The sequence below is a fragment of the Delphinus delphis genome, chromosome 5 (assembly GCF_949987515.2).
Source record: "Delphinus delphis chromosome 5, mDelDel1.2, whole genome shotgun sequence".
Classification (NCBI taxonomy): Eukaryota; Metazoa; Chordata; class Mammalia; order Artiodactyla; family Delphinidae; genus Delphinus; species Delphinus delphis.
The window spans coordinates 139,041,878-139,069,689 of record NC_082687.1 but is presented as its reverse complement, the minus strand read 5'-3'; the positions used below and the strand labels follow the sequence as shown (position 1 = coordinate 139,069,689).

At 56.5% G+C, this 27,812-nt stretch overlaps 1 protein-coding gene across 1 annotated transcript; it reads left to right on the top strand.

Moving 5' to 3' along the window:
- PDE6B (phosphodiesterase 6B) lies at positions 1–27,565 on the top strand. The gene is made up of 22 exons (XM_060011899.1): positions 1–468; positions 3,125–3,277; positions 3,609–3,698; positions 15,127–15,267; positions 15,359–15,433; positions 16,305–16,369; positions 17,174–17,240; positions 17,386–17,433; positions 18,120–18,269; positions 18,456–18,599; positions 18,994–19,059; positions 19,567–19,713; positions 21,394–21,501; positions 21,821–21,930; positions 22,164–22,251; positions 22,663–22,763; positions 23,006–23,113; positions 23,635–23,698; positions 24,000–24,074; positions 25,304–25,387; positions 26,518–26,674; positions 27,504–27,565. Exons 1-22 carry the CDS (start codon positions 1–3, stop codon positions 27,563–27,565), a joined length of 2,571 nt encoding a protein of 856 aa, XP_059867882.1.
- The last annotated feature ends 247 nt before the right edge of the window (positions 27,566–27,812 follow it).

The window sequence follows — 27,812 nt, the reverse complement described above, 5'->3', positions numbered from 1 at the left end:
ATGAGCCTCAGCGAGGAGCAGGTGCAGACGTTCCTGGACCAGAACCCTGGCTTTGCGGACCAGTACTTTGGAAAGAAGTTGAGCCCTGAGGATGTGGCCAGCGCCTGCGAGGATGGGTGCCCGGCGGGCTGCACCAGTTTCCAAGAGCTGTGCCAGGTGGAGGAGAGCACGGCCCTGTTCGAGCTGGTGCAGGACATGCAGGAGAGCGTGAACATGGAGCGCGTGGTCTTCAAGATCCTGCGACGTCTCTGCTCCATCCTGCATGCCGACCGCTGCAGCCTCTTCATGTACCGCCAGCGCAATGGCACGGCCGAGCTCGCCACGCGCCTCTTCAGCGTGCAGCCCGGCAGCGCCCTGGAGGACTGCCTGGTGCCTCCTGACTCCGAGATCTTCTTCCCGCTGGACATTGGGGTCGTGGGCCACGTGGCTCAGACCAAGAAGGTGGTGAATGTCAAGGATGTGACGGAGGTGGGTCCTGGGCCTCGTGGGAGTTGGCGAAGTGTTCCCACAGTCCCCGAAGGATGGGTCAGCCCACTGGCTGTGAGGGGGCCCTCGGCTTTTAGGAAGGCGGCCAGAGAGGCAAGTGGAACAGGTCCAGGCCAGAGCTCGCGGGAAGGAAGGAGGCCCTGGGGTGGCTGGGAGGGCAGCCTGGGCAGGCCCTGCTGCCCCCTTGACCTATGATTCCCTGGATGGGGGTTTGGGAGGACGGCGTCTGAGCAGGGGCTGGCGCAGAGGCCCAGAATGGAGGGGCCAGTGGACCCCAGAGCCCTAACCATACTGCTCACTGGGGCGAGCAAGTTTGGGGGTTCAGGAGAAGCTGGTCCAGGTTCCCTGGTCGTCCAATGGTTAGGACTCGGCAGCTTCACTGCCACGGCCTGGGTTCAGTCCTGGAACTGAGATCTGCAGGCATCACAGCCAAAAAAGAAGAAGCAGCAGCAGCAGCTGGTCCAGGAGGGGGCAGGAGGGGTGGACACAGTGAGTGCCTGGAGCGGAGAAGTCTGGGAGGACAGGTTCTGGTTGGACGGGAGGGAGGGGGAGGCCAATGACACTTCTGGGGGTGGGGCGGGGTGCCAGGAGGACAGATGCCCCAGGGGAGAGGGCGGCTGGGACTGGGGGGAACCACGCCTGTTGGACACGTGTGAGGGACAGGGCCCCGAGGGGGCGCAGGGAGAGCCGGCCGCCTTCTCCCGTCCCCTCCGTCCCACCCCAGAGAGGGCTGCTGCTATGGCCTGGGAGCGGGAAGCAGGAGCCTCAGGCTGGCTCACCTCCTCCACTTTCTGTGAAGGAATCCAGAGGGCGTTACCCAGCGGGACGGGCCTCCGCCAAAGCAGCCAATGTCCCCTCGTCCCTGGAGACAAACGGACGTGTGGACGGACCCCCAGACCCCTGGCTCCTTGGCTGCAATCCTCTTAAACTTATCTGCTCAAACAAGCCTCGGCCCAGCGACCTGAATATAGTAATCTCTCAGATTAGCTTCATCTTCACTTCCTTTTTAGGAAACGGGTCACCCGTGAATTGGGATGTCAGGAGCATAAATTACCAGGAACAGAAGTGCGGCAGGAATGGGGGGAATGGGGGGCTACAATGAGTGCCTCCCCTGCCACCCCCGCCTCTCCCACTACATCTTGCCCCCTCCCTTCTGTGAGCCTCCAGCTGCACCCCCCACCTGTGCTCTTGGTGTCTCTGAGGGTCTGGTTCAAACTGCCTGTGCCCGCCCCGGGGCGGGGCTGTCTCTCCCTGGGGCTCAGCTCCCTCTGATGTTTTCACAACTGCCCAGCACGCTAGATGCCTCCTTCATGGGGCAGGGGCATGGCATTCGCCTTAATCCTCAGGGCTACGCTGCAGTGGAGCAGAGACCAGGGTCAAAATCAGCAAAAAGTCGAGTCTCCAATAAGTGTATCATGAAGCCCAGATGTCACTTTATGGAGGGGAAACTGAGACAGAGCCTGTGTCCCACCGTGGCGGGGGGGTGTGGACAGTGGTGGCCAGAGGGGGCGCCGCAGGGCTGTGATGTCACCCCGCCACCCCTCTGTGGCCCCTGAGACCCCAGGGCTCATGGGGAGGCAGCCGGGCAGGAGGTCCCAGAGGGTCCGGCATGTCGCCAAGGCATCTAGACCCTGTCGAGGTGGGCGGCTGGCCGTGGGAGGAAATTCCCAGGAGCCGGGGTGGCTCAGAGGAGGGAGGAGGGGGCAGGACTGCACAAGCCGTGCGGAGCACAGCTGGGTCAGGAGGCGGGGGGCCCGGGATGCTGTGGTGACCGATGGCTGGGTCTGGGCAGTGGAAGCAGAGAGCTGGGGGCACTTTAAAGAAGTGGGTTGGGCCGGAGGGGCAGGGAAACACCAAGGCCCAGGTCCTCTCTGTGCGGCGGAGGGTGGATGCCGATCCTCGGAATGGGGACAGAGGCGGGCAGGTGTTTCTGGCAGTGAGATCAGGGGCAATGGGCCTGAGGCTGGTCGCACTCAATCAACTGGGCCAGGACAAAGCTCAGATGAGCTGTTCCCTGTGGAGACAGACCTGAGAGCCCTTCCACTGACTAGGGAGAGGCCCCAAAGAGCAACTCTAAGGCTGGAGGAACCTGCCCTGGGGGCCAGAGTTGGGCAAAGGTCTCATCTTGGGGCAGGAAGCCCGCTGGAGCATGGGCCCAGGAGACGCCCCCTGGGGCGTGGCAGATAGGTCCTGGGTATGGGAGGTGGCCCCGGGTGGCTGAGGGCAGCAGGAGATGGCAGCCTAGACAAGGAGGGGCTTGGGGACAGGCAGACTAGACAGACTCAGGAGACATCTAGAAGGCCAGTCGGCCAGATGGCAGCAGACGTGGGAGGAGCTAGGTCTGCCCGCAGCCCAGGGGGCGTGCAGAGCCTGCAAGGCCTCTGCAGAGCCCGTGGATCGAGAGCTGGGGGTCGCTCGCTCTGAGATGGGGTGATAGAGACTGAGGCAGGCTGGAGCCCCGAGGGCAGGCCATTGGCTGTGTCCTCATGTGCTTCCCAGGCTCCTGATACCCGGGGCATGGCCACCTGGGTCTCAGCCCTGGCCTGGGCAGCTTAGCCCTGACCCCCAGGGACCAGGGAGACCAAGACTCCAGGTCCGCAGAGCGACGGGCTCTCCCTTCTCTCCTCTTGCCTTGCAGTGTCCCCACTTCAGCTCCTTTGCTGATGAGCTGACCGGATATGTGACAAGGAACATCCTGGCCACGCCCATCATGAACGGCAAAGATGTTGTGGCTGTGATCATGGCTGTGAACAAGCTGGACGGCCCGTGCTTCACAAGTGAAGATGAAGACGTGAGTGTCCGGGAGCCCTCTGGACGCGCACACGCGTCTGTCCCCGGGAGCCCTCTGGACACGCACACGCGTCTGTCCCCGGGTCTTCACGGTCCAGTGCCCGGCGGGGCCCACGCCTGGCAGGTGACGTCTGTGTAGGCACCTCTCCTAGGCTCGGCTCCGAGGGCTCATCTACACGTTTGTGTACAAGTCCACGGCCCGCAGGCTGAGGTCCGTGCTGCGCGTGCGGCCCCGCCTCCAGGCAGCTGGGTGTCTCCTGCACAAGCGCACACCTGGGCACGCATCTGGAAACCAGGGCTCTGACCTGCTGTTGCCACAACTCCCGTTTCAGGTCTTCCTGAAGTATCTGAACTTCGGGACGTTAAACCTGAAGATCTACCACTTGAACTACCTGCACAACTGCGAGACACGCCGAGGCCAGGTACCCGCACGCGCTGCCAGCCAGGGCACCCCCGCCGGCTGCAGGCCCTCCGGGCTGCCTGAGTGGGGCCAGGTCCCCCCACCCTGGTCTCTGGACAGAGGCACATGGTTCTGGGGGCACCCGGGCAGCCGAGGGAGAGGGCCCGGGGCTTCCGTGGCTGCGGACGCGGAGCTGTGAGTATGCCGAGCTGAGGGCAGCGACGCCGGGTGCCTCGCCCTCGGGCCGCGGGGCTGTGACCACCTGCAAACACGGGCGTCAGCATTCCTCCCTAGAAGCTGCCTCAAGCCTTCTGTGGAAGGAGCAGGGGCGGATTATGACCGTAGAGCAGGGGCTGAGGGTCCCACAGTCCGCGGCCGAGCCTCCCGGTGGGCTCTGCCTCTGGCCACACAGGAGAGCAATGGCTTCCAGGACTGCAGTCGGCTTCCCCCTGAGTGAGGAGGCCCGGGGGCCCCGGGGGGACACGGCGCTCCACCCTCTGTGGCCCGTGCAGAAGGCGGTAGGGGGCGCGGACACGGTGGGGCGGGCAGGGCGTGAGAGAGGGCGCTGGGCAGGGCCTGAGGCCGCAGAGGAGCTGGAAGCCTGCGGCCAGAGGGACTGCAGCGTGGGGCTCCGGAGGGCACGTCGGAAGGCCACCAGGTGGACTCAGCCCCACGCTGTGGGGACGGGGTTGCACGGGGGATTTGTTCGGCCCGCTTCTTTCCTTCTGCCGACATTTGTCTGTGAGTCGGGACTCTCGGGTGTTTCCGGCGCGACCCGACTGATTTCTTTGCTCAGCCTGTTTTCTCAGCAGCTCCTGCGCCCTCTGACATGCCCATCGACCCCATCTGTTTGGTTGTTTGGTGGGTGGATTTTTTTGGTTTGGGGGTTCTGCACCTCCTTATTCTCTGGCACTACAAAATGCTTCCATCTCATTTGTATTTTCCGTCCCAGTCCTGGAATTAGCCATTCCTCAAGGAGTACTGGTTCTTTTTGCTGGAGACGGTCTTAGAAACAACGACCTGGGCACCAGGTGTGATCTTGGCTTGGCGTGTCATAGCTTCTAGGTCCTCTCAGCTGACGGAGCGAGGAGATAGGTGTGTGTCTGCAAGCCCATGCAGGTGCACGTCTGTAAATACTTCTGCGTGTAACCATCTGCATCTGTATCAAGTTAAGCCTGAGTTCTTGCTGATGCCACCAACCCCCATCATCCCCACGTGGATCATTCTGGCCTCCGCCACCCACCCCCCCACGCTACACGGAGACCCCTGGCTCCCGTCCTCTGCCGTCCACTTAACGTCGTTGTCCAGCCCCCTTGCACGCGTACAGCAGGGTACCTGTGACCCATGAGAAACAAGTTCATCACTGGAGCACAGAGATGTGTGCAGTTCCTTTGCCTTTACTCTTGCAGACGCCATGTATTTCCAAAAACGCTGAGGTCAGCACATTTTCCCCACCCGCTTCCGTGAGGAGATCTCTTGCATTTTCTTGTCACAGTCTGCATTCCTTCCTGGAATCCCCCAACCTACCAAATGATGTTTAAATTTGCAAACACTATGGTTCATTCTTTGTGCTGTAAATTTCTATAGGTCTTGACAAATGCATCATGACATGTACCCACCATTACAGTGTCATAAAGAATCATTTCACCACCCTAAAGACCCCCATCTCCACCAAAGCCCTGACAACTACTGATATTGTCACTGTCTCCATAGTTTTGCCTTTTGTAGAATGTCATGCACTTGGAATCATATGGTATGGAACCTTTTAGGACTGGCTTTTTTCACTTGGTAATATGCATTTAGGGTTCCTCCGTGTCTTTTCATGGCTTAGTAGCCCATTTCTTTTTTTTTTTTAAGCATCTTTATTGGAGTATAATTGCTTTACAACGGTGTGTTAGTTTCTGCTTTATAACAAAGTGAATCAGCTACACATATACATACATCCCCATATCTCCTCCCAGCCCATCTCTTTTTGTTGCTGAATAGTATTCCAATGTCTGGACGCATTACAATTTATTTAGCCATTCACCCATGGAAGGACATGTTGACTGCTTCCAGCTTGGGGCAATTATGAATAAAACTGCTATAAACATTTGTAGACAGGTTTTTGTGTGGGTCCAAGTTTTCAATTCGGTTGAGTTAATACCAAGGTGTGTGATTGCTGGATAATATGGTGTAATTGTGTTTAACTCTGTGAGAAATTGTGCAGAAGTGGCTGTACCGTTTCACATTCCCATCAACAATGAATGAAAATTCCTGTCACTCTGCATCCTTGTCAGCTTTTGGTATTGTCAGTTATTTAGATTTTAGTCATTCTAATAGGAGTTTCGTATTATTGTTTTAAATTACAACTCTCTAATGACAAATGATGTGGAGGATCTTTTCATGTACTCATTTGCCAACTGTATAGCCTACTCTTTGGTGAGGTGTCTGTTCAGATCTTTTGCCCAATTTAAAATTATGTTGTCTGTTTTCTTACTGGTTAGTTTTAAGGGTTTTTTTTGTAAAACTGGGGTTTACGTCCTTTATCAGATATGTATTTTGCAAACGTTTTCTCCAGAAGTATAGCTTGTCTTTTCATTCTCTTACCAGTGCATTTGGAAAAACAGAAGTTGTACATTCTCTTTTTTTTAAATCGAGTGTAGTTGATTTACAATGTTGTGTTAATTTCTGCTGTACAGCAAAGTGATTCAATTGTACATATGCATACATTCTTCTTGAATATTCTTTTCCATTATGGTTTATCACAGGATATTGAATATAGTTCCCTGTGCTGTACAGTAGGCCCTTATTGTTTACCCATCCTGGATATACTAATGTAAGTGGTATTGTGTTCTTAATTTCAAGTTCCAATTGTTCATTGCTGGTATAAAGGGAAGCAGCTGACTTTTGTATGTCAACCTTGTTATCCTGTGACCTTAAGACAATAACTAGTTCCAAGAGGTTTTAAAGATTGATCCCTTGGTATTTTCACATAGATGATCATGTCATCTGCAAACAAAGACAGTTTTTCTCCTTCCCTACCCATGTCTATCCATTGTTCTTCCTTTCCTTGCCTTATTGCGTTCGCTGGGACTTTCAGTACGATGCTGACTGAGCGGTAAGAGGGGCATCCTTGTCCGGCTCCCAGTATTAGGGAAAGAAGCAGTTTCTCACCATCAGGTATGACATCCACTGTAGGGTTTTTGTAGAATTTTTATCTAGTTGACCAAGTTCCCCTCTATTTCCACTTTGCTGAGAGCTTTTATTCCGAATGAGTGTTCGATTCTGTCAAATATTTTTCTCCATCAATTGATGTGATCGTGTTATTTTTTTCTTCTTTAGCCTGGTAATATGATGGATTACATTAATTGATTTTCAAATGCTGGACCAGCCTTGTGCACCTGGGATAACTCTCACTTGGTCACGGAGCATAATTATTTATATATACTATTGCATTTGTTTCACTAATATTTTGTTAAGAATTTTGGTACCTATGCTCACGAGAGATTTTGGCCTGTAGTTTTTCTTTCTTGTAATGGCTTTATTTGGTTTTTGTATTAGGGTAATGCCGGCCTCAGGGAATGGGTTAAAATGTCTTCCTCTGCTTCTATTTTCTGGAAGAGATTGTAGTGAATTGGTGTAGTTTCTTCCCTAAATGTTTTGTAGAATTCGCCAGTGAATCCATCAGGGATTGGTGGTTTCTTTTTGGAAGGTTATTAATTATTGATCCGATGTCTTTAATACTTATAGCTCTATTAGGATTATTCTATTTCTCCTTCTGTGGGTGTTGGTAGTTTGTGTCTTTCAAGGCATTGAAACATTCATTTAATCTAAGCTATTTGATCTAGATTATTAAATTGGGGGGCAGAGAGTTTTACAATTTATTACTTATTTTCTTCTGCCTCCTTTAGGCTTAAATTAGTCTTCTTTTTCTAGTTTCCTAGGATTAGATTATTGATTTCAGATCTCTCTTCTTTTCTGATATGTACATTCAATGCTGTAAATTTCCCTACAAGCACTGCTTTCACTGCATCCCACAAAGTTTGACATGTATGTATTTCCATTTTCATTTAGTTCGACATCTTTCTAAATTTCTCTTGAGACTTCTTCTCAAGAGAAATGTATTAATTAGAAGTGTATGGTTTAATCTGTTTTGGAATTTTCCAACATCTTTCTGTTAATGACTTCTAGCTTATTGCCCTGTGGTATGAAAATGTATTCTTTATGATTTTTAATTCTTTCAAATGTGTTAAGATGTGTTTTGTGGCCCAGAGTATGGTCTCTCTTGGCGAATGTCCCATGTGACCCTGAGAAGAATGTGTATTCTGCTGTTGTTGGATGAAGTAGTCTATAGATATTCATTATATCCATTGCTGTTTAGTTCAACTATTTTCTTACTGATTTTCTGCCTGCTGGATCTATCAATTCACTGAAAGAAGAACATTGACGTCTCCAGCTATAGTAGTGGATTTATCCATTGCTTCTTGCAGTTCTAGTAGTTTTTCTTTACGGAATTTGGTGCTCCGTTGTTAGGTGCATAATACACAGTAAGGGCTGTTATGTCTTCTTGGAGAAATGACCCCTTTATCGTTATGTAATAGCCCTCTTTACTCCTGATCATTTTTCTTCTTCTGAAGTCTGCTTTGTATAAAATTAATATAACTATTTAGCTTTCTTTTGATTGCTGTCAGCATGGTATATATTTCTGCATCCCTTTAATTTTTCCCAATTATTTTCATTGTGGTAAAATACACATAACAAAAAATTTACTATCTTAATCATTTTTAATCTACAGTTCAGTGGTATTAACTACATTCATGTTGCACAACCATCTCCACCGTCCATCTCCAGAACTCTACACAGCTTCCCAAATTGGAACTCTATCCTCATTAAGCACTAACTCCCCGGTACCCCCATCCCAGCCCCTGGAAACCACATTCTACTTTCTGTTTCTGTGAGTTTAGCTCATACAGGTGCAACCCTACAGTACTCGTCTTTCTGTGACTGGTTTATTGCACTGAGCAGAATGTCCTCAAGGTTCGTCCCTGTTGTATCATATTACAGAATTTTCTTCCTTCTTGAGGCTGAATAGTATTCCATTGTATGTACAGGCCGCACTTTGCTTATCTATTCGTCTGTTGCTGGGCGCTTTTGTTGCTTCCGCATTTTAGCCATTGTGAATAATGCCGCTGTGAACATGGGTGTACAAATACCTCTTTGAAACCCTGCTTTCAATTCTTTTGAGTGTATGCCCAGAAGGGGAAATGATGGATCATATGGTAATTCTGTTTAATTTTTGAAAGAACTTCCATACTGTTTTCCAAAGTGTCTACACCATTTTACATTCCCACCAACAGTGCAAGGCAGTCCCGATTTTTCCACATCCCTGCCAAGACTTGTGTTCTGTTTTGTTTTGTTTCTAACACTAGTCATCCTAACGGCTGTTAGTTAGTTCTGACTGTAGTTCTGATTTGCATTCCCCTAATGATTAGTGATATTGGTCATCTTTTCATATGCTTATTGGTCATTTGTATTTTTTCTTTGGAGAAATGTCTATTCAAGTTCTTTGCCCATTTTTAAATCTGGTTGTTTGTTTTTGTTCTTGTTGTTGAATTTTAGGAGTTCTCTACATAATCTGGGTATTAATCCCTTATCAGAAGTGTGATTTGCAAATATTTTCTCCCTTGTGCGTTGCCTTTTTACTCTGTTGATGGTGTCTTTTGATGCACAAAGGTTTTTAATTTTCAGAAAGTCCAGTTTGCTATTTCTTTCTTTTGTTGTTAGTGTCTTTCAATTCATATCCAAGCAATCATTGACAAATCCAATGTCATGAAGCTTTTTTCCTGTGTTTTCTTCTGAGTTCATAGTTTTGCGTGTAGATATCTGGTTTTCCTGGTACCATTTGTTGAAAAGACTGCCCTTTCCCCACTGGATGGTCTTGGCATTCTTGTCAGAAATCATTTGGCCATATATGCTAGGGTTTATTTTTGGACTCTATAAGCTATTCTTTTGGTCTGTAGGTCTGTCTTTATGCCAGTATCACACGTTTTGATTAATACAGGTTTGTACTATGCTTTGAAATCAGAAGATATGAGGCCTCCGGTTTTGTTCTTTCTCAAGGTTGTTTTGACTATTCAGGGTCCCTTGAGCGTCTATATGAGCTTTAGGATGGGTTTTTCTACTTCTGCAAGAACATCATTGAGATTTTGATACGGATTACATTCAATTTGTAGGTCACTTTGGGTAGTATTGACACTGTAACAATATTAAGTCTTCCAATTCATGAGCAAAGGATGTCTTTCTAAGTATTAATCTATTTCAGCGATGTCTTATAGTTTTCATCGTTACAATAATTCCAGCAATTGTTGTAATTGCTCATGTATTTACCTTTGCTGGGATCTTTATTTCTCCATACAGCTTTGAGGTCCTTTCATTTCACCTGCAGGACAGCTCTTGCAGGGCAGGTCTAGTGGTCATGAACCCCCTCAGCTTTTGTTTTTCTGGGGACGTCAATTTCTCCCTCGCTTCTGAAGGACAGCTTTGCTGTTATTTTTTCTTCTTCTTTTAGGCACTTTGAATACATCAGGCCACTGCCTTCTGGGCCCAAAGTTCCTGATGAGAAATCTGCTGATAAACTTACTGAGGATCCCTTGTATGCGATGAGTCACTTCTCTCGCTGCTCTCAAGGTTCTGTCTTTCGACAGCTTGATTATAATGTGTCTTGGTGTGGGTGTCTTTGAGTTCATCCTACTTGGTGTGTTTTGAACTTCTTGGGTGGAAATATGCATGTCTTTCATCAAATTCCAGGGGTTTCCAGGCTTTATTTCTCCAAATATTCTCGCTGTGTGTCCATCTGCCCTAGGTGAGGTCTAGCCCATCTCCCTTGGAGGAGGTGTTCTGAGTGGCTCTCATTCTGCCCTTGCTTTGAGGCTTGCTTTCTCCCAGCTTCCTCTCGGCCAAGCCCCTTAACCTAACTGCTGTGAAGACATCTCCCCAAATTCGTATCAGCAGCTCCATAACAGTTGCCTCAAGGCAAGATTCAAATCCAGCCCCACATACCCCAGGTGCGGGCCTAGTGAGGCACGTCTGGAGCATTTTCTGGGTCTTGCCCCACCACACACACTTTCCCCCAGTGGATCTCCCCCAGGGGATTGTGTTCCCTCTATAGGAAAGTCAGGTCTCAGGAGAAGCCAGGGTTTTGATTCTCTGCCTGTCATGTCCTGAGTCCCCACCTCCCTCTCTGGATACCCTGCTTTTCTGCTCCCTCTCATGCAGACCGTCTCAGGGTCCCTGTCCTTCTGCACCTCTCATCAGCCACCCCAACTCAGCAGTCAGAGCCATACTTTGAAAACTTAGGTCCTGTCACTTGGTGGTCTTCAGGGACCCCCCTGCACCTTTCTGGCTCACCCCATTCCACCATTCCGCCCCAGCCATGCTCCCCTCAGGGGCCTCTGTATTTGCAGGCCCCTCTGCCAAGAATACCGTCCCACATACCCCATGGCTCCTCCGTGGAGAGATCTCCCCCGACCTGAGCATCCCCACACTCTGGCCCTGTATTCCCTCCCCAACTCCACCTGCCGCATCCCCTGCATTTACTCATCTCCCTGTGCCAAGCCTTCTGGTTGGTTGGTTTTTCATGTTCTAGCTGCCACCCGCTCCTCACTTTAGAAAGTGAATTCTAAGAGTTGGGGATTTTTGTCTGTTCTGTTGTCAAGTTATACCAGACCTAAAGCAGGCAATAAATATCATTCCAGTAAATGAATTTCTGACACTTAGGAAACACGACTATCTGGAGACTCGTTTCCAGCTCTTCAGACCGCGTGCACGTACAGACGTGCTTTCGGTGGGAGTTCTAAAGGGAACTTCCAACAATGGGCATACACGTCTCAATTAAGTGCTTTGATTTCCACTCAGACGTCGCCTAATCCCAGTAGAAAGCCGTTTCTGAGACCTTACACTCTGAATGGCATTTTAAAGAAACCTAATTACTTCACAGCTCTCCCTCACAGCTCTTTTTGAAAAGAAAAGTCTAAAATGAACCAAGCCTGGCTGCCACGTTGCCTGTGGTTCAGCCTGGTGCCCGCTTCTTCCTCGTGCTGTAGGGGAGCCCCGACCTCCAATTAAAGCAGTTCTCAGCACAGTGCCCACCCTTCCCTCCCCCAGACCTTAGCAGCCCTGCAGGGTCCTAGGCCCCCCTCCCCAAGTCAAGAACCACTGTCAGTCCTTCCTGATCACTATCTCCATGGACTCTGGCTCAGGGGCTCCCGTTAATCCCTTTTTGAGAGTGTCTCAGCCACTTTGGTCAGAGGCCATAGAAGCAACAAAGAAATCATAGGTTTGGTCCTGGGATGTTGGAATTTATCTCAGACCTGCTGCGTCAAGCTGACTGGCCAGCTTTAGCTGTGGTTCCCCCTGCCCAACGGTCCATGTTGCACCACAGCTGGATGAAAGTCCCCAGGGGTGCAGGGCCTTGGCCTCCGTGCTGCCCCCCAGGCTGTGCTTTTGTCCATGACCCACTGGCTGGTGTGAAGACTGGAGCATGTGTGCTGCCCCTCCCAGGATGGGGTGGGAGACGTCCCGATGCAGGAGCTACAGAGAGAGCATACAGGCTCAGATGCTGTCGCGCAGCCCTGATCTGCGAACAAGTGGAAGCGTTCAGAGGTCAGGATATGTGAGTCTGAAGCAGCAAGGAGGGGCTGGCTCTCCTCCACCCCGGGTGGTGCAGGCTGGTTCTGTCATCGCAGCTCCCACCGCGATGTCACTGGACGTGAGGTTGGGAAGAGACGGGCCACAGTGTGGACCTCCTTTCCACCATCAGAAACCTTAGGAGTGTGAAAACAGTGAACTGTAGCGAAATAATGAGGAAGCAATGCATTTGCATATTTATTACCTTTGCCTTAATGTAATTTTCTTAATTTTTAATTTAATTTAATTTATTTTTTGGTCGCATGGGTTGTGAGATCTTAGTTCCCCAAACAGGGATTGAACCCACTCCCTTGGCAGTGAAAGCCCCCTTCTTGGGGGCTGGAAAACTCTAAACCCTGACCTGGCAGTGGCTACAGGTGCCTCTGAAGATGCCTGCACCTCACTCAGGGTGCACCCTGGACGCAACTCACAGAGTTAAAAATGGAAACAGGAAGAAGGGAAGGGCAGAGGCCTGGGGTGGCCCGCGCTCCTGGCTTCAGACCACCGTGGACACGCTGCCTGGCCCGCTGAGCCCCCGTTTCCTTGGGGCCATATTAGTACCTGCTTCAGAGCAGGGTCCAACGTGGGGACTGGTCCTTGGTCCGACTGGGGCACTGGAGGGCAGGGGAGACAGGACACTCTCTGCTGGGACAGAAGGAGGGGACAGGGTGGAGAGTGGAGGAAGGTCTCGCCTAGAGGCTGTGCGGGGACACCTTCTCACTCTGTCCCCCTCCTAGGGGATGAGTTTGGGGACTGAATTACTCAGATGGCTCAGAAATTAGGTGTGTGGCCCAGATACCCTCACCCCTGAGCTCAGCTGTCCAGGACATCCCTGAGCGCCCGACCTCCCCCACCCTGACATCTGTGACATGGGTTCTGGTCCCAACCAGGACTGGTACCCAGGGATAGCTCAGCGAGTACCTGTGGGATAGATGCACAGGACACTAGCACTCACACACACTCACACTCAGATGCACACATTCGCACACACCCACACTCACAGACTTGCTCTCACTGGCACGCGGGTCTCTCAGAGAGTCTGCCACCTGGGAGTCTCGCACATGTGTCGGGGGAGGGGGAGCTCCATGGTCACCCACACCCACTGCCCTGCATGTCCTTCCTCTGTCAGCTGGTGACTAAGCACCTCAGTCCCCTGCCGCTAACGGCCTGGAAATGAATGCACCCGGCACGGAACTCTCTACCTTCCCCCCACGCGCATTGGGTAAGGATGCCGATCTGCGGCTCCCCAGCTCTGTGACCTCGGGAAAGTCAAGTAACTTCGAGACCTCAGGTTCCCCACCTGTAAAATGGGATAGTGAGGTTCTGCCCTCTGAATGCTGGGAGGATTAAAGATCCTTAGAACAGCGAATCTCGCCGCCTCCCACGCACTCTGCAAATGCAGGCTGAGCACTCAGGGGCCAGGTGCTGCTCTAGCCATGAAAAAGCTGTGCCTCCCAACCTCATGGAGTTTGCGGTCGAGTCCGGAGACAATGAGACTGTACATCTGAGAGGCCGGGGACGAGATGGGGTGCTGCAGGGCATCTGGTGCCGCAGGTGCTCAAGGAGGGCCTTCCCTGAGCCACTTTAGGCTGAGACTCAAGGATGAGAAAGTTCTGGGCTGAGGGCTGTGAAGGCAGAGAACAGAGCTTGTGCAAAGGCCCTGTGGTTGGTCAGAGCGAGCTTTGAGGTCACAGTGGGAGTGCGATTCAGACACACGGGGCAGAGAGGTGGCGGGGGCAGACCGCCGGGAAAGCCTCCTCCACCAGTGGGGAGAGGTGGGCACAGAGGGGCCGTGGCCGGGCTGCTGGGAAAGCCTCCTCCACCAATGGGGGGAAGTGGGTGCAGAGGGGGCGGGGCCGGGCTGCTGGGAAAGCCTCCTCCACCAATGGGGAGAAGTGGGCACAGAGAGGGTGGGGCCGGGCTGCTGGGAAAGCCTCCCCTACCAATAGAGCGAGATGGGCAGTGGGCTGCCTCCTGGTGAAAGGACTCTAGGGCAAGTGGGGTCTCCAGTGCCCATCCCTACCTGTAACAACAAAGGGTGCAGGTGCTGCAGAGGGCCCCGAGGGTGGCCAGCAGGGAGGGAGCCAGGCAAGGAAGAATTGCAGTGGAGGCGGAGGGGCTGGGCACCAGGCCGCCCTTATTAAAGGTCAGAGGGCACGGAGGTGGTGAGTGAGTGTGAAAGGGTGGGGTCTAGAGGGACCTGCCTGTGGGCCGTGGCTGAGGAGGGGGGAGGAGAGCCCGATGGGTGGCCCTGGACAGCAGCCTGGGGCCCAGTTGGGCGTCAATGTCTGGGGCAGGGTCTGGCCAGGGCCACTCTCAACTCACTTTGCAGAGACCACAAAAGCACTTGACCTCCAGGAAACAATGAATTCCTGTTCTCAAGCCCCAGCTTCTCACAGGCTAATTATGGAGGGCTGGCTGGGCAGATCTTTGCCCTTCAAGCTCATGGCAATCGATTTCAGTTTTCACTCATTCCCTCACCAACCCAGCCTGAGGCCAGCACCAGGCAGTGAGCGGCAGGGATGTGGCCAAAGACTGGAGACTTTACCTTCCAGAAGGTTTGCAGGGCCCGAGGCAGGGAGCAGGGAGTCACGCGCTTGGATCTCAGCCTGGTGCCGGCGCCCTGTTGGGAGAGGCACCGTCACCAGTGTCCCCCAGGGCTCCGAGGTCAGAGCGTGTGTGAATGTGTGTGTCTCAGGCGTGACAGCTCACACCCAGGTGCCGCTGTGGTCAGACGGGTGTGGGCAGGTGTGGCCACGACCCACAGGTATGTCACTCCCCAGGTGCTGCTGTGGTCAGCCAACAAGGTGTTTGAGGAGCTGACGGACATCGAGAGGCAGTTCCACAAGGCCTTCTACACTGTGCGGGCCTATCTGAACTGCGACCGATACTCAGTGGGCCTCCTGGACATGACCAAGGAGAAGGTGAGGCCTCAGCGCCCCAAGGACCTCCCGGCCAGCCTCGCCCAGCTCCGCCGCTGACTCAGTGACTCACTCCCTTCTCTCCTCCACCCAGGAATTCTTTGACGTGTGGCCTGTGCTGATGGGGGAAGCCCCGCCGTACTCAGGCCCACGCACACCTGACGGCCGTGTGAGTCATGGGGTTGGGGGGAGGGACAGGCCCTGCCTGTGCACCCTGGATTTCCTGGCTCCAACCCCAGGGTGGGAAGGGGCCTGTCCCGGCCCGACCCAGGGTGGGAGAGGGAAGGAAGGCTAGGGGAAGGGTGTGGGCGCCGAGGACGAGGCTGTGGGCCGGCTGGCTATCTGACCGCTGCAGAGGTCAGGCCCCCGGGGCCATCTCCCCTGACTCCAGCCCTGCAGTGCTTTGGGGCCGAGGGCCAGGCCTGGTCTCCTGACAAGGGTTGTCAGCCTGGTTGTAAAGACCAACATCGGTTCTGGTTGACCCTAACCTCTCGCTGCCCTATTCTTAAATCATTGTAACATCTGCCTGAGTGGGGCTTCGTGGGTGTGTTTGAGCAGGGTAGGGACATGGGCAGGTATCTCTGTCACTTATTGTGCGTCCAACCCGGGTCATACTTCAGAGCGTGGCCATGCCTCAGTCTCCCCTCCTGTCAAATGGGGATAATAACAGGGCATCAGAGGATTCCATGCCAAGTGCATGCAGGATTCTCTGCGCAAAGGCTGGCTGTGACCACGGCTTCTCATAGTTATGTGAGTGTGTGAGTGTGTGTGTGTGTGTGCGTGTGTGTCACAGACGTACAGGCCTGGGTCAGCTGCGTGCATATGTGTGAAGGAGCACAGGGCCCAGTTTTTGCATGGGCTTGAGTGGGACACAGACGGAGGGAAGACAGATGTAAACCAGAGTGCGTAATGTGTGTCCCACGACGGTTGGCGCGCGTGTACATCGTGTGCACCTGTGTGCCTCTGTGCAGTTATGTGGGCATATGTCTTGACGGGTTCCCGTCGGGGAGCCCCTCACGCTTGCTGGGTCTGTTTCTCAGGAAATCGTCTTCTACAAAGTCATCGACTACATCCTCCATGGCAAGGAAGACATCAAGGTCATCCCGTAAGTGTCGGGCTTTTATGAGGAGCACTGCCCAAGGGCAGGACCACCCCGGACCCCGGCTGGATTGGGCTGAGGACCTGTCGCGGCGGAGTCAGCGGCCCCGGCTTCGGCCCCGCACACCTTGGTGCTCCCTGAGCTGGGGGGCGCGGCGGGATGCGGTGGGGAGGGAGGCCCACTTACTGGTCTGGGAGGAAATGAGTGGGGGCCTGAGGAGGCCCGAAGCCCCACGGCTGTTGGTGCGGGTGCCCAGGGGGTCAGATGAGCTGTCCAGGCGGCCCTGTCAGCAGCGACTGGCCCTTGAGGCCCTCAGGGTCTCGTTTTGGTTGACCCAGACAGCCCAGCAGGTAGAGCCCCCGGCAGGGGAGGCCCAACACTGCACACACAATGGGGCGGGACAGGAGGGGACCCAGCCCAGCGGGCAGCAGAGCCGCGTGGAGCTCAGGGCAGCCCAGAGAGACTGGCAGGCGGCAGCTGGCCATTACCAGCCCTACAGCCGCATGGCCGTGTGGCCTCCGTGGCCCCACTAGCCTGTCAGGACCCCAGCCCGCAGGTCCCATGCAGGGACTGGGATCCAGGGCCAGGCCCTCAGGGGTGACGCGTGCGGCCCCCTGTAGGGCAAGGGGCCTCAGCGTGGGCAGAGGAGGAGTGAGGCCACTCAGGCGCCCCCAGACCTCACCCCTGGCCTCCCCCGTCTTCTTCCAGTCCTTGCCAGCTCCCCACAGCCCACCTGGGGTCAGAGGCGGGAATCAGCACGAACACACAGCTGAGCATCTGGTCCTCTGACCCTCTGCTTCTCTCCCACAGCTCACCCCCCGCCGACCACTGGGCCCTCGCCAGTGGCCTTCCAACCTACGTGGCAGAAAGTGGCTTTGTGAGTCCCCCGGAGCCCTTCCCACCGGCCCGTGTGCCCCGGCTTTGCTCACTTGGAAGCTCCTCAGCTTGGACAGAGTCTATGTTAGAGTCATACTGTACATCTGGCCGCTTCAAGTGAAACTGTGTTTCTGGTCCTTTTTCAGATCTGTAACATTATGAACGCCCAGGCTGATGAAATGTTCAAATTTCAGGTACCCGTCTATTCATTCATAGAAAGCGTGTGGTACTTAGGAAAGAAGACATTGTGACTCAGAAAGGAGGGACTGTTTAGGGAACAACCTCACGTCTCACAGGCTAACGGCAGCAAACACGTGTTCCGTACACACAGGTCTGCGTGTTGGCTGGGCACGCCTGTGCCTGGCGAGGGTTCACGTCTGCTCCATGTGGGGACACATGACCAGGGCGGGCTCTTTTCTGAAGTAGGCCTAGGTCAAGTGGACCAGTGGAGACGGGCTTTGTGTCTCGGGGCCTCCTCCAGGAACTGGCCAGGGTCCCTATTTCACCGGCCAGGCATCAGTGGGATGTGAGCTAGGACCCACTGTAAGGCCCACTGGGACGGGGGTGCTAGGCCCCTTGCTCAACAATTATTAGGAACCTGGCAGCAGGGCACTCAGTCAAGCGGGGGGCCTTCCAAGGGTGGGACCCTGTGCGACCACAGCACTCACACAGCGAGGCTGCCCCTGTGGACAAGGCCTCCCTTCTCCTCTGGGGAGAGGTCACAGCACACACCCTTGGGGGCCAACAGACAGGAACAGTGACCCAGTCTCCACAGTCTGAGGGCAGAAGAAGCGAGGTTCACACTCCCTGGCTGACAAGCCGGGCCCGGGCCAGGGCCAGGCCCAGGGCAGCGGTCAGCTCCAGACGCCTCTCCTCGCAGGAAGGGCCTCTGGACGACTCTGGGTGGGTCATTAAGAACGTCCTCTCCATGCCCATCGTCAACAAGAAGGAGGAGATTGTGGGGGTCGCGACGTTTTACAACAGGAAAGACGGGAAGCCCTTCGATGAGCAGGACGAACTCCTGATGGAGGTAAGCGCCTGTCCAGTGGGCCCCAGAGGCGACGCCTGTGTGGCGGGGACACCGCCTGCTCCGGGCCCTGACCCGGCGCGAGAGCCCGGGAGGAGCTGTGAGGCCCCATCCCAGGGGCTGGAGGCCGGCCCCCTGGGAGCCCCCTGCGCACCGGGGGGGCCCGTGGTGGGTGACGCGCTCCTGCAGTCTCTCACGCAGTTCCTGGGCTGGTCGGCGCTGAACGCCGACACCTACGACAAGATGAACAGGCTGGAGAACCGCAAGGACATCGCCCAGGACATGGTTCTGTACCACGTGAGATGCGACAGGGACGAAATCCAGTTGATCCTGGTATGTCGGTGCCCCGCGGGGAGGCGGGGCATCCCAGCAGCAGAGGCACCACCTGCAGCCCACTCGCCGCGCCGCACGGCTGGGCAGCCCTTCCCTGGGCCCCAGGCCCTCAGCTGTGGGCAGGCAGCGACCACGGCCCTTCTGGTCGTGCAGTGCAAGGCCTCCACCGTCATCGCCCTAGTGGAGAGCTTCGACAGGCGTGGAGAGGCAGGGACACGTAGGAACCGAGAGCCGGCTGGGCTCTCATCGTCGCCGTCTCTGAAGCCAGAGGCCTCAGCCGGGGCTCCTGGAGGCTCCCGCTGTTCTTTCGTGCCCAATGTCACTTTGTCCCACAGTCAGGAGGGGTGTAGCTGACACTGTCGCTCTGTCTCTTAGCACACGGTCTCTCTCCTAGCCAACAAGAGAGCGTCTCGGGAAGGAGCCTGCGGAATGCGAGGAAGATGAGCTGGGGAGAATCTTGGTCAGAACCTGACTCCCGCCCCCAGGTGGAGACTGGGCGGGCCTGAGGGGGGCGGGGAACGCCTCCATTCCCAGGAGGCCGGAGTGAGCTTGGGCACAGAGCGTGAGCTTGTGATGTTTGCCGCTGATACGCGTCCACGTTCCTGCGCATCGTGTGTGCCCGTGTCAGTGCATGTGTCTGTGTGTCCTTCCGTGTGCCTGTATATTCACGTGTTCTTGTCTCTCTCTGCGTGTGCCTGTGTATGTGCGTATCTTTGTGTTTGTTTCCCTGACAACATCACCGTGTCTGCCCAGCTGGCAAGTTCTCGTTGTTGGGCCACAGGTGGGAGAAGGGGAGAGGAAGGGGGCTGAGCTGGGAGGGGATGTGAGTGCCCCAGGCTACTGGCTTGATGTTACCGGACACCTGGGGTGTCTGATGCTGGACAGAGTGTCCTGAGAGGAGAAGAGACAAGAAACAGGCGGGGCTTCGGTGGGCCTGCCCGCTTCAGCCCCACAATCCTTCCCACAGAAGCAAGAGCTGCCGGGGCCCACCAAGTTTGATATCTATGAGTTCCACTTCTCTGATCTGGAGTGCACGGAGCTGGAGCTGGTCAAATGTGGCATCCAGATGTACTACGAGCTGGGAGTGGTTCGAAAGTTCCAGATCCCCCAGGAGGTGAGGGGTCATTCATGATCAGGGTCTCAGTTCAGGGAGAGGTGGTCAGGAGTCCCAGGTCCCGCAGGAAGTCTGGGGGCAAACATGTTCATTACAGAATGGACAGGCAGGCCAGCAAAATATTCAGGGCAAGTGTGCCTAGAATACATGACTGGCTGGCTGGCTGGCTGGCTGGCTGGCTGGATGGATGGATGGATGGGTGGATGGGTGGATGGGTGGATGGATGGATGGGTGGATGGATGCATGGAAGGATGGATGGATGGGTGGGTGGATGGATGGATGGGTGGCTGGCTGGATGGCTGGCTGGAAGGATGGAAGGATGGGTGGATGGATGGATGGATGGGTGGATGGGTGGGTGGCTGGCTGGCTGGCTGGCTGGATGGATGGATGGATGGGTGGGTGGCTGGATGGATGGATGGGTGGATGGATGGATGGATGGATGGATGGATGGATGGATGGATGAGTGGATGGATGGATGGGTGGATGGATGGATGGATGGGTGGATGGATGGATGGGTGGATGGATGGATGGATGGATGGATGGGTGGGTGGCTGGATGGATGGATGGATGGGTGGGTGGCTGGCTGGCTGGATGGATGGATGGATGGATGGATGGGTGGGTGGGTGGATGGATGGACGGATGGATGGACGGACGGACGGACGGATGGATGGCTGGCTGGCTGGCTGGATGGATGGATGGATGGATGGCTGGCTGACTGGATGGCTGGCTGGCTGGATGGATGGATGGATGGATGGACGGACGGACGGACGGACGGACGGACGGACGGATGGATGGGAAGTTTGTTACACAGGTACTCCAGGCAGTCTGATCATCAAGTGCATCACTGGGCAGCAGTGGGTGTTTGGTTTTGGAGGAAGAGGAGACAGAAGCAGCCCAGCACCTGTGCAGAAAGCACACAGCACCCTCTAGGTGTGAGCACAGAGGGCCCCTCAGAGACTGTCCCAGGGAGAGGGGCACAGCCTTCCCAGCTGTGCTGCTTCCCTGTGGTTTTCCAGCTTCTGCCCTGCCTCCACCTTCACACCTCAGGGAGCATCTGCTTCCCCAAGGCCAAGTGAGGGAACCGTCTTTCTCTGTGCCCTGGAGAACAAGTGCAGCAGGCTGGCATTTTCTATAGACATTGTACAAAAAACAAAGGGAAAACACAAAAGAAATAAACTGTAGAAAGTATTAACAGAATAAAAAGTTTCCAAATAATTTCTGGCCCTAAAAACCACAGTGGAAGCAATGAGAGGCTCCCTTGGGCCCATGTTCTATTGTCCAGAGATAAGTGCTCACCCTTCTGCCACCCCTCGGCCTCTGGACCTTCAGCCACCATCCCCTTTCCCCCGTCACTGGGCCAGGTGCCCACACATCCTGCCGCATTCAGATACCCATGGCTGCAATGGACCTCGTCTTCTGAAATATCCCAGCCCCCTCTCCTGGGGTCCGTGTCTCAATCTGGGGCTTCGCAATAGGACGGAGGCCCAGATGCCCTGCTCTTGGCTTTGGCTCCACCCCTCCGGCTGCCTGCCACCCCGGGTGCACCCGGCAGGTGCCACCCACGAAAGGCCAGTGGTGGGGCGGGGACGGGACGTGGGCCTTTCCCACAGCTGTCAGCTGGGAGAGCGACGGTGGGACCAGGCGCTCGGTGCCTGGAGCCCACGTCTCCACCTCCCTCAGGTCTTGGTGCGGTTCCTGTTCTCCGTGAGCAAGGGGTACCGGAGAATCACCTACCACAACTGGCGCCACGGCTTCAACGTGGCCCAGACGATGTTCACGCTTCTCATGGTGCGTGGGTGTGGCGGGGGTGGGGAGAGGGCTCACCCGTCTGATCAGGGTGGTGAAGACCCTCCCACTTCCAAGGGCAGCACCCTAGGTGGCGGCCCCTCCACGTGGGAGGTGGGGGCCTTCAAGGGCAGAGGCCCCTCTGACTGGCGCACACCCCCAGCCCGGGAAGTGGATGGAGAGCACGTGAGCTGGGAAGGGGCAGTGGGGTCGGGCCCAGCTCCCCGCCTCCCACGCCCCTGCCCCCACCCGGCAGAGCAGGGAAGCAAGGGCAGGCGAGGGTGCTGACGGGCTGCAGGATCATGGGCTCCTGTCTCTGCAGACGGGCAAACTGAAGAGCTACTACACGGACCTGGAGGCCTTCGCCATGGTGACCGCCGGCCTGTGCCACGACATCGACCACCGGGGCACCAACAACCTGTACCAGATGAAGTAGGCGCGCTCCTGGGGCGCCCACGTGGCTGTGCGCTGGAGGCAGCCACAGCGTCCCCGGGGAGGGGCCTGCGGAGAGCTTGCCTCCCAGCAGAGCGGCTGGGGAGAGCGCTCGCCTCTGAGGGGCTGCCACACCCACAGGGGTGCCCGTTCCTCATGGGGGGAGCTGGGGGCAAACAGGCTGCTCTGGGGCTCCTGACCACTGCTTGCTTTTCATTAAACCTCCGTGACAGATCCCAGAACCCTTTAGCCAAGCTCCACGGCTCCTCAATTTTGGAACGACATCACCTGGAGTTCGGGAAGTTCCTGCTCTCCGAGGAGGTGCGTGCCCTCCCTTTGCTCTCTTGCTGTATTTCCTGGCCGACTGACCTTCGCTTGCACCCCTGGAACTCCACTGCCAGCGTCCACACCACACAGCTCTGGCGCTGGAGAAGGGAGGCAGGCTTTGTGGTGGTGGCGATGGGGGTGATGGGATGGGCCTGGTGATTCCAGTTTGGAAATGCCCTCACAGGGGGTGAGGTGGGCTCAGGTCCCTGGAGTGTTGGGGGGGAGAGGGGGGGTGGGGGCCTCCCGGTGCAATGTGCGGCCACCTGGGCCTGGGGCCCATGACCCTTGGGTAGAAGCTGGCCAGCAACGCCAAGAGGGACAGACGGATGACCTCCAGGAGGGGTGGGGGAGGGGAAAGGACGGGGAGTGGGGGGGACGCACCTGTGACCAGAGCCCCGCCTGCAGACCCTCAACATCTATCAGAACCTGAACCGGCGGCAGCATGAGCACGTGATCCACCTCATGGACATCGCCATCATCGCCACAGACCTGGCACTCTACTTCAAGTGGGTGCCACCGCCCACCCGCCTCGTGGAGACCACCAGGGGGCCCCATGGGGAGGGAGCCTGGCTGGGGGGCACCTGGGGCTCCAGGCAGACAACCCGCCCCGGGGCCCCACAAAGGCTGCACTCCCCACCTCGGTTCCTCTCCCGGAAGGGCGTGTGGGGTGGAGATCAAGGAGGACGTGTGGTCCTGCGTGGCGTGAGGGGGCGGGGGTCAACTCCCTCCCTTTGTCCTTGGGGTTCAGGAAGAGGACGATGTTCCAGAAGATTGTGGATGAGTCCCAGAACTACGAGGACAGGAACAGCTGGGTGGAGTACCTCTCCCTGGAGACGACGCGGAAGGAGATAGTCATGTGAGTGCAGGGCGACGCCTCCCCCGCAGGACCGCGAGCCCCAGGGCCCAGACGCTCCACAGCAAGAACAGCCCACTTCTCACAGCTTCAGCGCCTCCTACCAACGCTTCGCCTCGCCCGCTCTCCTTTCAGGGGAGCAGCAGCAGGACTTGGGGGTGGACGGCCTTGTCCACAATTACATACCGTGCTCGCTTCATGAGCCTCCGTCCCTCACCTGCAAAGTGCAGATTCAGAACTACGTCCAGCCCCAGGCCTGTCCCAGAGGTCCAATTAGGAAGTATGTGTAAATCACTGGTCCCCCAGAAGCACTTGCTGACCTTCCTGTCCCTGGCTGCCTAGGGAGAGGGGCGAGGAGACGGGGAGCGTGGGGGAGGCGTGGAGTGGTGTGCAGGGTAGCACCGTCCACTGCCGGAAGGACACTGGGACTTGGACCTGTGCCTCCACGGTCACCGGGCCTTGCAGAGGTGGAGGGGAAGGGGGGAGGCCAGTGTGGATGTGCCTGGAGCTCCGTCTGCCCACAGGGCCATGATGATGACGGCGTGTGACCTGTCTGCCATCACCAAGCCCTGGGAAGTCCAGAGCAAGGTCAGAGTCACGCGGGGCCCCAGACGTCTTGCCAGTCCTCACGGGGTTGCATCCAGGTGCAGCCTGGGATGCGGGAACAGAGCCATTCATCTGCAACTAGTGCCGAGGGCTGCTGCCCAGCTCTGGGGCCCAGCCAGTGCCGCCACGGTGGAATGGGCTGCCGCACTCCCAACCTGAATAGTAGGGACACCAAAGTCTGGGGTGCAGAAGACCAAGGGCACCGGCCAACCTGACAGGATCTCAGGACAATATCTGACCATCACCGAATCCACAGCACGCCTGCCTTCCGTGTGCCTTTCAGGTCGCTCTGCTGGTGGCAGCTGAGTTCTGGGAACAAGGGGACCTGGAGAGGACAGTTCTGGATCAGCAGCCCATCGTGAGTGTTGCTTCCAGAATCCTCCACATACCCATCACGGTGCTTGGGAGCCTCGGACAGGGGACCCCGGGGGTCTGGGGTCCTGGGACCTAACTCTCGCTTTGTGGGGTCATGTGACGTGAATCTGGTGAGAATTTAGCTGGGACCGAATCTGGGTAAATTGCGGAAAAGGCAGGGGTTGGGTAAAACTGTGATGCCTGCAGTGATGGAAAGCCGTTGCCGAAGCTGCAGAGCTGGACTGGGGCTCATGACCGAAGGCCTCCGCGGGCCCAGGCAGCTCTGCAGGGAGGAGGGGGAGAGGAGGCGGGGACCGGGGGGCAGGGCTGTCCAGTACTGGAAGGACCCTGGGGCTTGGACCTGTGCGCACGGTCGCCAGGTCACAGGGGCGGAGGGGAGGGAGGGAGGCCCGTCTGGGCGTGGCTGGAACTCAGTCTGCCTTCAGGGCTGTAACGATGCCGGGACCTTCAGCTCAGCAATGTGGGGGTCAGGAGCCTGTTGCTAGACCGAAGTGGCACCTGCATGGGGACAAGGGCACGAGCATTACCCGACAATGGGCAGAAGAGATGGAGAGAGATTTTGTCTCACAAGCCAACTCCAGCGACTGAAGAGCTCTCTGAGCACCGGGCTGGGAAGGCTCTGGGCCAGGCGCAGGCTACAGGAAAGGGTGCCCTGACCAACTAGCAAAGTCTCTTGGGGGAAGGGCAGGCAGCCTGTCAGTCTCCTCCGGGCCAGGCCTCTAGGGTCCTGCATGGCTCACTCCAGCACGCCGAGTTCCAGACAGAGGGCAACTCCGAGGAAGGGCCTGCCAGCAGGCAACCGAGGGTGGGGGTGGGGGAGGGGGGGGGTCCAGAGTCTGGACACCAAGGACAGCTCCTTCAAGAGCATGGGGGTTTGCCCCCTTGGGAGTCACGAGCCAGGCCTTGGGTCAGCACCATGGATAGCTCAAGGTGGGGGGGGGAAGCTGGAGGAAGGGGCTCTGCGCTCCACGCCTGGCTGACGTGGCCTGAGCCCAGCGCTGCCTAGGGCAGCTCCCCAGAACGGGGCTGTGGGTCGGAAGGGAAGGGGCGTCCTGGCTTTCCCTTCCAAGGCCAGCTCATCCCCAGGGCGCTGCTCTCTTGTCTCCGTGGACAATTTCACCGAGCCGGGGTGGGGCTGAGTCCTGGGGGCTTGGGGAGGTGTCAGGCACGCCTGCCACCAGGTGCCTCACGGTGTCCCTGCTCCCCCACAAGCCGATGATGGACCGGAACAAGGCGGCCGAGCTCCCCAAACTGCAGGTCGGCTTCATTGACTTTGTGTGCACGTTCGTGTACAAGGTGAGCGGGGTGGCCCAGGGCCTGGCTGGGTTTGCAGGGGAGGGGCGGGGAATGGGCAGGGGGGGGGGTGCGGGGGGGACGGTGGCTCCCATCCCCCTTGAGTCTGCACTCGGAATCGAAATCCTCAGCGTCACCCCAAGGGGTCCCCTCCCCATCAGCCCCCCCAGTTTCTCCCTCCCAGAACGTCCTCCTGTTCACCTCGAGGTCGTACCTCAAATGTCCCTTCCCAAACCCCGTCTAAGGCGCCCCTGCCCAGGGCTGCACGCTGTTTTCAGGGCACTGACTGCAGTATACGTGCAGTGCATTTGTTCAGTGTCTGCACCCTGGGAGGAGGGGGGTGGTCCACTGTCGCCAGCTGGGTGCACGCAGCCCAGCAAACACCCGGGCACAGCCCAGTGACAGTGGGACACATGCCAAGGAGCTGGGACAGGTGCTGTGACATCAGCTCCAGGGACTGGCAAGGGAGTGAGGGGGCAGAGCCCGCCCGAGTGACACACACCATGACGTCACAGGCCCCGCCCATCTTGGGGGGGGCAGACCCCACACTCCGAGGAGGTTTTCAGGTTGAGTTGAGTGACGTCCCTCCTGCTCCACTCCCCACCCCAGCCCCCGAGGTCTCACGCTTCCCTTTACCGAAACACCAGCTCCCTTTTCTGCCCCCGCCAAGGGGGGGCTGTCAGTGCTGGGGAGGGAGGCGGGACCAGGGTGCACATGCTGGTCCTGAGGTGGTCACTGCCGGGGACCACCAAGCACTCCCCTCCCACTGCCTTCCCCACGTGCGTCCACCCACACAGCCTGCGGGCGTTCACACGTGTTCCTGGGCGAGCGTGGGCTCTGTGTGACGTGCGATGTGCGTATGAGAGAGGGCAAAGGAGCCCCAACACCTGCACGTTTGGGCCGCCTTCCCAGCCCCCCCTGCCGGGGGAACGTCCCTTCTGCTTTGATGCTTTCTACTCTATTCTTGGGGACCTCGCCCCACAGCTCCTGTTCTAACCTCAAGGACACAACCCCCCACGTCCTTCTCCCTTTTCAGCCCTCTGCTGGGCACGTGGCACCCCCATGCCCCCCCCCAGCCCAGCCCGCCCAGGAGCCACTGGGGCTGTGGCCTGACTTCTCGGTTCCCTTTCCAGGAGTTCTCCCGCTTCCACGAGGAGATCCTGCCCATGTTCGACCGGCTGCAGAACAACAGGAAGGAGTGGAAGACCCTGGCTGACGAGTACGAGGTGAAGGTGAAGGCCCTGGAGGAGGAGCAGAGGAAGGAGGCGGAGAGGACGGCGGCCAAAAAAGGTCTGCGCTCCACACCTGCCGCCGCCAAGACCACACAGCCGGGCCTCGGCCTGCAGGGCCGGGCACGAGGCAACAGAGTTCAACTCGGGGAAAAGCCAGCCTTCAGGAGGCCCTGTGGTCGGCGCACCAGGGCTCCTGGCTGCACAGGGCACAGGTGGCCACGTGGGGAGGCCCACCCCACAGGAACAGCCCTGCTGATTCAGCGTAGCTGGAGAGCATGGGGGCGCGCTTGGCGTCCTAGCCGGGACTCAGGAGGGAAGTAACTGAGTGTTACCTCCTCTATAAAAGGAAGGAAAGCCCCGCTGAAATAGCGTGAACTCTTAACAGCTCCTCTGTTCCATAATCAATCAGCAGTGCCCTCTTAGGGAGCTCAGAAACTCTACCTCCGCTCCCACGCCAGCCTGAGATAACAGCAGACGCATAGAAAACGACAGGAAGCGAGCTAGGAGTCAGCGTGCGCGGTGTCTTTCCCTGCGCTGCTGCACCTGTTCACCTTCACCCTGCAGTGCGGGAACGTGGCTCTATTGGAACCACTCAGCACGCCCCCCAAATCAGAACCTGTGAGCTGCTGCCTTGGTTTTCGCTTGCGCTCTGGGACTTTTGTCGCCATTCCCTGAAACGTCCCGCAGGGGAGGGAACCAATAGAAACAAGCCAGCTTCAGAGAGGCCTAGGCTGGAGTGTCACCAAGGGCTAAACTAGTAACTGCTGGGCTAATCGGCTTAGGCCAACCAGCCCGTCTCTGCCCTTCCTCCTGCAGGGTGTGTGGAGGGGAGGAGCTTGGCGCGCCCGTTTCTCACTCACCGCTCACCGTCCTGTCTTCTCTTGCAGCCGGCACAGAAGTTTGTAACGGCGGCCCGGCACCCCAGTCTTCCACCTGCTGCATCCTGTGAGCCGGTCAGCGGGCCCCCTGCCCCCTCACCCCACTGGGGCTGTGCCTCTAACCACTGGTACAAGAGGTTAAGAAGCCTGAGAAAATAACTGAAGACCATTTTGGATATTTTCAATTTAAGGTTTGTGTGTTTACGAACCAAAGCCAACTATGAACGGTCTGAACAGTACAGCCTACCTTACACTCATCCACATTTTGGATGCACACTAATGCCACCAAGATCTTCAAAAAGGGTCTGTAAACTGTGT